Consider the following 13,692-nt stretch of genomic DNA (forward strand, 5'->3'; position numbering starts at 1 on the left):
CGTACATGTGATGAAAGGACACTTTTTTCCATCATGTGGTGTAAATTTATTCTAAAGTATGAGATGATGTATGTCTGTTCATGATGAGGCCACACACTCGTACACTCGATAAAAAGATAAAAATTTATGTTAGTTGCCATGTACAACCATGCATGAAGAAGTATACGACCATGCATGAGGTCAATTATTGAATAAAATGTGTCCCTAGAGATCATGAGACATGATAAGGATGGATGAAATCATTTGGACAACCATGCATGAAGATTGCACAATGTGACTGATGTTATTTAATGAAAAATATATAAAAGTTGGCCTCTTGCCCAAGAGAAGGTACGGCAAACTCATGCATTTATTCTGCAAACATAGAGCAAACAAAAAAGACAGATAAAGTAACTCATACATTTATTCTGCAGACATAGAGCAAACAAAAAAGAGAGATAAAGTTCAAAAGTGCTAGGTAGCCGGAATTTGAGTTGCCAGAGAGAAAAGAGCGATGCCAGAAAACACCATTACAACATAAAGAATTAGCATTTGCCAAATTGTTTTCATTCCAGTAACTTATATAAAGGCATTTTATAGTGTAAATCTGAATAAATGATTCAGGAAGTTCATTTCGTATGCTGAGAATGATAATGATGATGAATGAACACAATAACCTTGTTTGTTTGGTATGATCACATTTCTGCTACCAAAGTTGCCATGGAGGCTGTAAAAATGACAGCTCAGTTTTTGATGGGAAAACTAGCAACAGGCTCAGTAGACATTCGGAGGCAGCCTGCTTATGAGCTATGATTACTTGCAAGAACCGGTATTGACAACACAAGTATAATTGCTAAGGGAGAAGCCATTCCATTCCTTGTGACAGTACTAAATTCCCATGATCCAGAATACAAGAAAATGCTGTCACTATCTCAATCTCTCAATTTTCGACAACAATAAGATCTTAATAGTGGCCACTGGAGCAATGGATAACATCATAGATGTTCTGGAATTGCAGCAGCAGCCATACATAGCCTGTCGATGATAGATGATTACAAGGCTTCAATTGGAGCACATGCTAAAGCAGTCCCAGCCCTACTTGGGCTCCCGAAAGAAGGCATAACAACTGGAAAAAAAGATGCTGCAACTGCATTTTTCAATCTTGCAGTATATAATCCTAAAAAGGATAGTATTCTTATGGCAAGAGCAGTTCCTCAGCTCATTGACCTGTTAATGGATGACAAGGCAGGGTATAACTGATGATGCCCTCAAGAGATACTAGCTTTACTTCAAGGTTGCTCCCAGGGGCGGTAGGAGATAAGGAAAAGCAGAGTATAACTCAATAACTCTCCTGTTAGGACTGTGCAAGGATGGAGGAGAAGAGGTAGCAAGACGTTTATTAATAAATCCTTGGAGCAGGCCTTCACTTCAAAGCTTGGCTGCTGATGGGTCTGTGAAAGCTTGCAGAAAGGCTGACGCACTCCTTAGATCACTCAACTGATGCTGCTCTCAATCTCACAATCCTGTAGGATAACAGCATCAGAAAACTCAGAATCAAGAAGTGTATATATGTGGATTTCTCAAACATTTTACGAGTGCTGATTTGTCCAGTAATTGAGACTCAAACGTTACTGCTTCATTAATGAATTAATCCCTATTTTACAGTGTTGTTTTGATGTTTGAGCTCACACTAAAACTAAAATTAAAAATATGTCCAATTAAGAAAAAAATCTCTGGATCTCCATCTCTGCCCAAAAGCATCACTAGTAGCTCTTCACAAGACAGTTAACCAAGGCAAACTATATGTTCAGACTGCTTGATCCATTTAAAATTGTATTCTAAATATGAATCAAACAACTTAGATCAATTGGTAAAGGTCATTTCAGAACACAAGTCCACTGGCTTATAATTCACAATATAGTACAGTAGAGTAGCTTATGATTCACAGCACAATCTAATTAGTAGACAGTCCAAAAAAAACTCATCTATATAAGCTCATCAATGTCCCGTTTGAATGGAGAGAGATCCACTGCCTCTAATGTTTGTCTTTCAAGTCAATAAAACTGTAGATATAGTCTTTCCTATTATATGATGTACAGTGTTTTCCCATATTTCCTTGTATATCTCATAGGCTTCATGTATAAATTCAGCAATGTATCAATAAACAAATATATACAAAAATTATTTCATTAAATTATTCACATGATTTAGAACATGGAAAGAAGAAACAAAAGACCCATGCATGAGGGATCGTTTAGAAAGAGTCTTTCTCAAATTTCAAACATGATATAAGCCATGTTAAATTGGAAGCTTACAAGAACAAAGACTGAAAGTTGTCCTAGAAGCTATGGAATATCAAGTGATGGCCACCACATTGACTCAGCCTAAAATTTATAGGAGACGAGACAAATAAAGAATCAGAAAGAAGATGCAAAACTTCTTACATTTGAGAGAAGATTTGCCACTTTTCTTTCCTTTCTCCATTACTTATTCTGAGCCACAGGAAGATTTGCCTGCTATTGCCTGTTCGTCTTTTTACTCGAAGGGATCATGTTATATTAATATGGAACGAAAAGTGGAGTTCAGGATATTTCCGTCTTTTAGATACCGGGCCGAAACTGGAGAAACCCACCTTGGCTCAAAACAAATCCATAATTGTAAACCCATAATTGTTTCCTGCGGCGGTTCATCCTCTCCGGCGACTCTGCGTTAAAAAATTGTGAGTCCGTGGTACTGTGAATTTTGTTTCAATCTTGGATCCCGTCGACTTAAATTCTAGATATTGAGTACTGTTGATTGCTTGTGAATATTCGTTTGGCTGGTGCTATAAAATAATTATTTTGTGATTTTTTTTTATTATTTCTATTATTTTATTTGCTTTATAATTTATAAAAAAAAAAAATCAATTATTTGTGATATATAAGATAATATAAAAGACAATTTGATTATTAATACTCTTTAAATATTAAAAAATTATCAAAATAATCTTAATTTTATTATATTACTATTTTAACTTATCAATTTTTTAAAACAAAAATATTCACATTTTTAATTAATATAAAAAATACCTCATAATAATTATACTTAAAGGTATTTAAAATAATATTTTAATATTCTTTTATTTTCTCTAATTAAACACAACAATTATTTATTTTTATCAAATTTTATAAAATATAATAATAATAATTTATAAGTCAAAAGGACTTATGCCCACCCAAAGTTCATTACATTCTTAAGTTGAAACTTGTTAATTATTAAAAATTTAAACATTTATCCATAGGTGATTAAAATTAATAGAATCAGTTAAATTATAGAAATAAAATCATCATTTAACTAATAAAAAAATAATAAAATATTATTCATTTTCTTTTTAGGTTTAGAAAACTAATAATTTATCTAAAGATTAAGTTTTAAAATGTTACATTTTCCCTATAAGGTTTCTTTCTTTTTCTTCCTCTCTTTTTTGATGTCATCACTAATCGAATTCTCTCTCTCTCAGCGTCGAAAACCAAACGAAGAATGTCCTTATCACTGAAGGAAGACAAATCATCTTCGTCACTAGAGGAAGACAAAAACGAAGACAATTCCTCTTCATCCAATGACAAGAACGTTCTTCGTTCAATTTTTGATGCTAAAAAATACAGTGAAGAGAGAAACCAATCGATGACGGTGCCTAAAAAAAGAAGAAAAAAATATAACATTTCAAAATTTAATCCTAGAAGAAAATTATTAGTTTTCTAAACTTACGAGGAAAATAGATAGTATTAATTAGTTCTGTTAATTTTAACAATTCACAGATAAATATTTAGATTTTTAATAGTTAATAAATACTAATTTGAGAATGCAACAAACTTTAGATGAGAACAAGTTCTCTACCTAATTTATATCTAGTAATTTTTAAAATAATTTATTTTTGCAATAATCTTTCATATTTAATAATAAAAAATTACCCAAATCAAACCCACCAAATGGGTTTGAAAAGAAGGGGAATAATTTTACGACAATACATGAGTAAAATATTTTTGGAATACGAAGGGGAAGCAAAAACGAAAGCAGAAGTGGGCAGCCTAAAACACTACCCAACCTATGAATGCGTATCTACGTGAGAGTCTGTTCAGAACATTTTGCCATGAAACCAACAAAAGAAGAAGCATGGTTGTCTGGAATGATATGTTTCAAAAATACAACATTCAGTGGTTTTGTCAGACACCCTGAAAGAAAGGGGCCAATACATGCATCTAATTGCTCAGATACCAAAATTATTAACTCTATCCCGTGCATCCTAAAACATCATGTTTTATGATATGAAATTACATTGGAAAAAATATTAAATTTCCTTGGTTCTTAACTCAGGTATCCAGCAAAAACCACAACCATCAAACAGCCGAAAAAAAAAACTCAATTACCTGAAATGACAGGCTTTTGCCAAAGATTTCTAGGATGGAGCAGATATGCTAATCTGAAGGCCACTTTTCCCATGGTCATGATCAAACTTTTTCAGTATGTAGCAATAGTTAACCTGAAATAGGAATCAGGTTTGTCAATTAAGGAAAACGTCTTCCTAAAATAAAAAAGGAAAAAAATGAAATCAAATAACCACTCTTCTTAAGAAAAATAAAGAAAAGAAAATAACAGTTGTTATACAGAAATTTCTTGCGGATACCTCAAGGGAAAACAATTAAGATATCTATAGTATTCATCTTTCCCGGTTACAAAAAATATATTTTCCCAGAGTACTTTATGATGAATGACCCATAACATAAAAATCCAATTTCTTCCTCAAATACCACAGACCTAGAGCAGATTGCTTGATTAGTAGAATCACCGTGATATTTTCAGAAATGAAGTTATTAGTAATAATATTGACTTCCAATAATTTTTAAACTGTGCTACAGTGACATGTCTCATGTTGATAAAGACACTGTTTCTGACGAATTTTAAATAGCAGTATGGAGAGTTGCCCAAGCACCTCCACGTCAATTGACACTGTATTAGGTAACCTCCTCAATCGTGCAGCAACCTGGACCAAGGCATTTCTTTTTTCTTATATTTATAAACTTAACAACAGATAGCTCACCTCTAGGCGGAATAGATTTGTGGGAAAAACAATGCCACCACCTAAAGAACTTCGAAAAGAATCCAAAAACTTTGGCAAAGAGAAATTCCGGTACTCATTCTCTGTTAACTTGGCAACACTCCCAGCACATGCAAACAAATGTCCATGAATTCCTTTTTCTCTAAACCACCTCAAAGGAAGATCAAAAGAAAGATCTGCAAAGGCAGAAACAGCCAGGTCTCCTCCAAGAAAATCCCTTTCAGCAGGGTCTGCATTCTCATCAGAGGAATTGCCTGTCATTTGCCTTCTTGGCTCAGAAGGACCCAGTCCCCTAGTTTTAAACCCCCAAAATGCCAATGGCCCTCCTAAATGGCAAACTGGAGATAAATTACCACCCAGAAAGAATCTCTCAGGTATGGAAGAAGACATGCTCAAGAATCCTCTTCCAAGTGGGAGAAGAACACCACTGGATACCCCAAAATTTAGGGCAGTATGATAAAATCCAAATGGGACAGAAAAACGAAGATCAAGCTCCTGTTAATATGATCCAGAGTCATTGTCAACAAGCTTAAAAAACAGATGAACCTAGCATAATCCATGCAAACATAAACCAATCATTCATGAAACTTGAAGCTACGATGAAACATACAAAGAAGCAGAAACAAGTCAGATCCCATGAGCAGACCACCAGTACTTCACCACAAGATACTAATTTATTAGAAAATATTAATCTCAATGTGAAATTAATGCACAAATCTACAGAAACACATAGATAAGATGGCAAACATAACTTTCAAATAAAAACCAATCGAATAATGCAAATAAGTACAGCAACCACTTATTTCAAGCCACAAGACTGACTCCCATGTTCCTCACAAAAACAATGTTTAGATTTTATTCCGCTAACACCTAATAAAATTATGAAAGCACAAAGTCAGCAATTACAGGAACCATGCATGCTGAAGGGTTAACACATGTCAACTAAATCTACCATATCAGGTTTAAAGTCAGGGTGTGGCTTTCATTCTAAATCATAAATATAAACTCCCAGAGTAAAGTCATTTAAGTTGTACAATAAAGAGAGAGGGCCACATAAGAAGAAACTAAAAAGCACAAATATCCAGTAACAAAACCCAACACAACACGTGTACCACAATTCAACTGACAGATGTACGTGTCAATAACTTGACATGACTACAGTATTATGAAAGTGTTAAAAAAAAAAGAGAGAAAACAATTCTGCAATCAATGAAGTTATCAAACAAGTGCAATCAAAAACAAGAACAAGGTTAAAAATTAAACCTGTCGCAAAAATCTCAGGGTCCGATTATCCGGTGCAAGGCCGCCAATTTGCATGGTTGAAACAAAAGCATATCCTCGAGTTGGCCTCAGATGAGAATTTCTCTTGTCAAACCTAAATGTATATTTTAAAGATGAAAGAAAATCATGTCCTAGCTGCCTTCTTATGGACCTGGACGACATTTGTGATGGATCTATCAAGGTCCTCCATGCAAGATTGTATCCCAAGTCATGATACTTAGATGAAAATAAGCCGAGTGACAGCCCCAATGATTTTTCTTTGTAAGAAGAAAATTTCAGCCAGTCTTGGGATAGTAATGATACCCGTGCAGTCAAAGGACTCACTAGACCTTTAAATCTGGGAATATACACACCAGCACTTACCTCTGCTGAGCAATCAAAGCCATATGCCAAAGAAGCATCCCACAAATCACCATAACCAAGAAAGTTTTTGTACTTGAGAGATCCTTCAACTGATGAAGATTTGGCCTAAAAAAGTGTTCTAGGGATTTAGAAAAAATATTTGAGAGGTAACACACTCATCAACACACTGGCTTTCATTATACATACAAGCTTAGCTCATTAAACAAAGACAAAAAAACTGAAACATCACAAAGATACAAGCAAATCCACCGTCACTTAGATACAATACAAGTGTGAACTATAATAGTACACCAAAGAATAGCCGAGGCAATTGCAGTAAAAACACTTAAATGGGATAAATATATCTCATCATGAATATCTACAAAACACATCAATTATTTAAAAAAAAAATGTCTAAGACTTTCTCCAATTACGCAAACATAATGTTTATACTTTCAGTAACACAATTCTCATTCTCATTTCTTAAAGTTCCTATAACAATAAACATTTAGACGCCATCAATCAACTTATCGAATCATAATTTCCTGCTATCACCAATGCCACATCAATGCCTGCGCTGCACAGCTAATTCACAACATATATTTAATGCAGTTCTTCTCCACATTTCAGCCAATTTTACTTCTGCTTGTCCACAAGTTTCTACTTTACTAATTCCCCATTACATTAACAACAAATTCAGAATTAGGCAACAGGCATAATTCATGCACAAATAATTACATACCTCTCCCTTGGAGAAAGTTCCGATTTGACCAGAAAGTGGACTTTTTGTTTCAACAACTTCGATGATCACATTTGCCGTACCCGGAAGCTCCGGTGGACCAGCATCGACCGTGATGGCGACCGAATCAAAGCACTCGAGCTCTCGCAGTTTATAATTAACAATACTGGCCGCCCGGATTATCTCTTGCATTGACGTGGCATTCTTGAGCGCGTCAAGTTCCGCTTCGATTAAAAACTCCTTCGTCTTCGTGTTTCCTTTCACAATCACATCGTGCACGCGTAGTGGAACTGTGTCTCTTTGCATCCGGCTAAACAATTTTACCATCTGCTCGCTCGGTGGGGCCGGTTCGGATTCTCCGTCTAGGTCTTCGACCTCGTCCTCGTCCTCGTCCTCATCGTCTCCATAGCTAGGGTTAATTGATTCAGGTTTCTCGTACGGGGTCGCCATTGATATAGGGAAGCGCAAATGACAAGTGAAGTGACAATCGCCTAAATAAACAGTTAAAGCGGCGGATTTTGGTTGGGTAACCAGTTAACAGGAAGTGCAAAGTTTTTCTTTCTTTTTTTTTTTTTTTCCTGATATTTAGGTTTTTGCAAAGATGTCCTTGTACTTTAGATTTTTTATGTATTTCAGTATTTACTTGTAATAACTGAAAAGGGAATGAAATTAAGATGAATAATACTATATGCATAAATTTATTTATATAATTTGATGATAATATCAGATTGAATGATTTTAAAATAAAATAATAGTATCTGTTTAGATTATTTTAAAGTAAGAAAAAAAGTGTACATTAAATTGAGGGAGGATCTTAGTCATCAATGATGTAGGCATGGTATAAAACTCTGAAACGAAGTTTACCTCCTCTCTATCTAGGCCAGTTACTTTGACTTCACGGGGGAATGCATTCAAAATGGAATTAGAGTTAGTAACAATGATTTTGAATGTCAGCATGTAAATAGTTTAAGCATTTATATATCCAATTTCAATTTGGAAAACACAGCTCAAGAAAGATGTTGCTTCACCTAATTTCATCTTAATGTTGATAGAGACATCAATCTATACATATGGTGGGAATTCTGAGGTGAACACTAAATCTATATCTTAGCTTTGAAAATATATTGTATGATAAAAAGATCAAATTATACAAATAACTGTGTTGTTTTTAGGTTAAAGAGTCCATCAATGACATTTCATTAATTAGGTGGTTCTCATGCCTTGTTAGATATTAATATTGGTCCATATTCGAATGACTAACGGGTTGGGAGCTTGACAAGAATCTATCCATTATCGACATAACAGAAAGTCTATAAATTACACATAAAAAAAAGTTGATCAAACTTTAAAGACATAAGATTATTCTAGATGAATCCAATCCTAGTTTTAGATAGAAGATTTGGAGTCTGGAGATGTCTTTTGGCTAGAAATACAATTTTTATTTCACTTAGGGGCCAAAGTGTAATAATCATAAGGTGTTTAAGTATAATAAAAATTATGGAGGTTAGACTTTATCCAATTGGATAAGGATAAATTTGAATGGATAACCTTTTGCCTATGTACAATTATACATGAGTCATGTACAAACGTGCATAGTCCTAGATAAGGATAATTCATTATCCATATCCGCCCCAAAAATTTGACCATATATGGGCATACATGGTGTCTATATAAGTAGACGCAATTTCATAACTTCATAACCTTTTCTTAGAGTGCACGCTCATGCCTTTGAAACACCTCCTCGTGCACAAGCCTCTTAACAATACGATTGTGCATATTCAAGCCTCTTGAAGCCTATGCTTCATGTGGATACCAAAGTCGTCCCTCTTCTTGTGTTTGAGAGCGATTGCAACCAAGTTTCATGTTTGTCGAAGTGAATGAGATGTCAACACAAGTTTACTTCTTAAACCTCTTTTTTTGTTGTTTATATATTATGTGATGATTGTCTACAAATGGATCCTGTAAGGGTCAAAAGGGGTTTCATTTGTTCAAAAATTTTAAATTCATTTTCGTTGTCCCTTGAGCTTTCCTCATAACTCAACAGTGGTATCAAAGTCATATTTGAGTGATCATCAAGCAAATTTTTGTTATGTATGTTATGAATTCAATTGAATTGGTTAACCCTTTTATTTTGATATTGAATTCATGTTAAAAATGATTGGTGAGTGTATTATCGTACGCCCATTCAATATCGAGCCAACATAAAATTAATTGTTGAATTGTTGAGTTATGAAGTTTTAGTTTTTTGTTGAATAAACTATTGAATTATGTATGTGCAGTTGTTAAATTGATTCGATTATGTATCACAATTTTGCATTGTCACTCGAAATCGTTTTCATTACACAACAAAACTTACTAACATAATTTGAGTTAGGTACATTTGACCACCTTTTCTCGAGAAGCCCAAAGGGCAATTAGGTTGTCACACATGTTTGGTTTATATGTTTGATGACTTCATCCAACCTATGAATCAAGGTTGGTTATAACACCAATGTCCTTAGACACTACAAATGTTATTCGTAACGAGAGTCTTGCTTTAGATGTCTATAGGTTTTATCCATTGAATGTTGTTTCGTAACTCAGATTCATTGGTTTGGGTCATCTTACCTATTGTAATCAAACAACAATCTAGTTTAAGAGTAGTTGTAGAAAATTTGTACTTCTTTTTTCTCTCCTCTCCCTTGTCTCTTTACTTGTATATATAAGACTTCTTTGGACTGAAAAAAGTACATTCGAATTTCATTGGATTAGATCACCGTACGTATTCATAATTTAAGTTTAAATGAGAAGAAATATTATTGTTATCAACGATATCTTTGTTAAAAATATTATTAATATCTTCATATCAGATAAGTGTTATGTGATACCCTTAGACAAATCTCACATTGACAAAACATGAAAAAAATGTTGGGTCTGTCTGTACTCTGTTTATATATCTCACATTGGTTAGGAGTTGGAGAATTTGATTGGTTAAATAACTTGTGAGCTCTTTAAATTGTTAGACATGTTTTGGGTTGTAAAACCTAGAAGCAAAACCATAATAGACTGTGTGTCCAAAGTAGACAATATCTTGATAGTGGGTCAAGTTATTAGACCAGGGATATTACAAATGGTATTAGAACAGCTCCGTATATCCTCTTGAATGATAGTGGGACAAACCTCAGCAAGAACGTTGAGTCCCGTAAAATGGTGTATGTGATACTTTTAGACAAATCTCACATCGATAAAGCACAAAAGAGATGTTGGGTCTGTCTATTCTCTATCTATATATCTCACATTGGTTAAGGGTGAGAGAATTTGACTGGTTAGATAGCCTGCGAGTTTTTTAAATTATTAGATGAGTTTTGAATTGTAAAACCCAAAGTAAAATCATAATGGATTGTATGTCTAAAGTAGACAATATTTTGATAATGAGTCGAGTCATTAAACCAGAGATATTACATGTTATGACCATGTTTTGTCAAAAGTTTCGAGTTAATTCATTCTTTAGCAAAGGCACAACTCTGGAATGATATTTTCCCTCTTGTAGAATGTCATATAAGAGTTATCTAATTGTTTATCTCAAATGGAGCCACCATCAAGAACAGGATATACACGGAATGCAGTTTAAAAGGGCACATTTTGCACCGTCAAGTCACGGCAATGACAACAACGCAAGTTAACATCATTGTACGTCCCGAAATTCAAGGGAATGTGATTGCATCAGTATAAAGTTAATCGAGAGAGCGCTTTTTTTTCCATGTGGTGAAGCTTGACCTTTGAAAAATCGCCAGTGAAAAATAAAGCTAAAATCGAATCTCAGTAAAATTTTGACTTAAAAGCTGAAGTGGGTCAAAAATTTGCTGCCAGAAATCGACTCTTGGGCCCAAGAACAGTGCATGTTGATGATCAACTCAGCCTATGGACATAAATTTTCGAGATCAGAAGTGCAACTTGCAACCGTTAAAGCAGTTAAAGCAGCATAACTTGGAAACAGAGCGAACTTTTCTACATAATTATAAAGGGCCAAAAGATCAAGCTTTTAATTGAGACATTTCAACAAAGTTAGGTTGGATAAAAAAATCCTACAAGAGAGAAGAAAACAATAGAACTGTACATAAATTTAAACTTATACAATTATATATCATTATATGATTAGGTAATTTTGAATTACAGATAAAACTAATGAATATAGACTCAAATAAATATAAATTCAAAAATCTAAAACGCATACGTAATAGTTATCTATAGATCCCACAGATAATCTGCTCATTTTACTAGGTCTAGGTTTGTGTACAATTTCTATGCCTGTAATGTTATTCGAAGAATGATACTTTGAGAAAGTCTTCAATATATTTGTCTTTCACATTCAAGTAATCAAATAGAATATAGCATGTCACTGCTAGTCTTTCTTAGTATTATGTGATGGGATATAATAATTGCTTATACGTTAAGCAAAAGGGAAATGACTGCAATCATGAAACAATCCAGTCTTTCTTAGCATAGCATCACACAGAGAGACGATGCAAGTCATTTTCAAATAATTTAAAGCTCAATGACAACAGTGGCCGACCTTGCAAAAACATTGATGTCCAATCTTGAGACTGTATTTGAGCTGTTCAATTCTAGCCAGGAAAAGAAAACAAACCTTCTGAGTAATAAAAGCTTACAAGTTATGACAGCTAACAAGGTTTTCTGGTGAGGGCCACTGCTCTGGCTACCGCTTCTCCTGAGTCTCAGAAATGGGACAGCAGAGAGCAAGGGACCCTTTTAACCACTGAGATAAAGACATGAATTTGGATGAACTTGAGGCACGGAGTTAAAGTTGAAGAACTTAGGATTCAAAACTGTCACGTTGACTACAGCTGAGATGCCTTTCTGTATCAAGAACTAGAAACGATGACAAGGGAGTCCTTATGAGCTCTTTCTCAAGACCGTAGATAAATTATTCTGTCGACAACAAAAGCAAATTCTAGCATTTATACTACGAGACTGCAAGATATTTGTGACAATCAATTGAAGGAGCTACAAGAGCAGGGGACACAGGAAGCCTACGGTGAAACAAAAATTATGTGCTGAAGCCACTATCATGACCATTAAACACACAAAGCTCTAACACATCCATATAACCAACACTTGAATCCATGTTTTATCCCAATATAGTAGAGCCTTCTCTGTTGATTCCTATTGAGCAGGCCAAATTGCCTTACTAATTAGCAATTCGAACAGAAAATATGGAATTAAGAACCAGCAGTCTTCAAAATACATGAATTTAAGTAATAAGGTTATACTCTTTTGTAAAAGAAACTGCAATATGATTATATTCATCTTGATGGTTCAAGTAAACACTTTCATGGAGATCAACAACATTATCTTCATCACTAACCACTAAGGATACGACAAGGAGCAATAAGGCAAACGTCATTTGACGACTATCCAACAGAATAATAACTAATGAAAATTATTGATAATATGTCCACTAATTCTGTTAAAACAACATTTTCTAGACTTCCAAATGGGACAGATTCAGAGTAAACAACAGACACCAGAAAATCTATTGATTGTGTTACCGAACTCCACAATTGAGTGCTTTAGTAATCTACCTAAAAAACAGATCACAGAATACCGGAGAAGAATTTCATTAGGAAGTAAGCAGAAACTTCAGCTTGTTTGATAATTAATGACAGAACATAAATCATGGAGTTTGAGAATAACTTATAAATATTTTCCTTTATTTTCATTCCTCGACACATTGTATTATAGGAAATAGAACACAGCATCAAATATTTTACCAGATCATCCATGGAAACTGCAAATGCAAGTAGAATACCCAACTACAACGGTACAAGGATGGGATCCCTTACTTCATATCAGCAGAGGTAATTAGTCCCATAAGCAAGAGAAGTCACAAAAATGTAAAAGTGAGAGAATGAACATCGTTTCTCATGCAAATAATGACAGAAGATTAAACAACCCCACAGAGACACAAATCAGTCAGCGCGCAAGAAGCAAAATGAATTCCAAAATCATCAACTCTTCAAAATTAAATTCACCCCATTAGGTAGCTTGGCCACACATTAGTTAAAATCTTTACAACTGTCTATACACATTACCAAAATTAAAAACATTGAACACTCAATCTATACTAGATGCAGTTTGTAATTGCACTGAAAACGATAACGTGACAACAACAAATGATAGTAACACTCTGCTCTTTGCCAAGGCATAGCATCAACAGAAGCCAAAATTGGGGAAAAACTGCCAAAACAAAATCAAC

General features: G+C 34.3%; 1 protein-coding gene across 4 annotated transcripts; it reads right to left on the minus strand.

The window, feature by feature from the left end:
- Window positions 1-636: 636 nt before the first annotated feature.
- Window positions 637-7,981, minus strand: LOC123203514. 4 transcript variants are annotated; one of them, XR_006499310.1, is made up of 6 exons: window positions 7,440-7,981; window positions 6,338-6,823; window positions 5,057-5,569; window positions 4,386-4,498; window positions 2,424-2,683; window positions 637-1,502 (listed from the first exon to the last, which is right to left on the minus strand). XR_006499310.1 is itself a non-coding variant. In XM_044619892.1 (5 exons), the coding sequence occupies exons 1-4, from the start codon at window positions 7,884-7,886 to the stop codon at window positions 4,415-4,417; spliced, it is 1,530 nt and encodes a 509-aa protein (XP_044475827.1). In that variant the 5' UTR covers window positions 7,887-7,981; the 3' UTR covers window positions 637-1,502; window positions 4,386-4,414. The 4 variants fall into 4 exon arrangements, 3 of the variants coding, with proteins under 3 accessions (XP_044475827.1, XP_044475828.1, XP_044475825.1); XM_044619892.1 differs by lacking the exon at window positions 2,424-2,683; XM_044619893.1 differs by lacking the exon at window positions 637-1,502 and having other exon boundaries at window positions 2,152-2,683.
- Window positions 7,982-13,692: the final 5,711 nt, after the last annotated feature.

Source organism: Mangifera indica, chromosome 19 (assembly GCF_011075055.1).
Source record: "Mangifera indica cultivar Alphonso chromosome 19, CATAS_Mindica_2.1, whole genome shotgun sequence".
NCBI lineage: Eukaryota > Viridiplantae > Streptophyta > Magnoliopsida > Sapindales > Anacardiaceae > Mangifera > Mangifera indica.

Bases quoted from the DNA above. Each gene is read 5' to 3' on its own strand.
- LOC123203514 (XM_044619892.1), bottom strand. From the start codon at position 7,886: ATGGCGACCCCGTACGAGAAACCTGAATCAATTAACCCTAGCTATGGA. The intron at 6,824-7,439 runs GTATGTAATTAT...ACACTTTTTTAG, and splicing joins GAACTTTCTCCAAGGGAGAG to GCCAAATCTTCATCAGTTGA. The intron at 4,499-5,056 runs GTGAGCTATCTG...TTCCTATTTCAG, and splicing joins CAAATCTATTCCGCCTAGAG to GTTAACTATTGCTACATACT.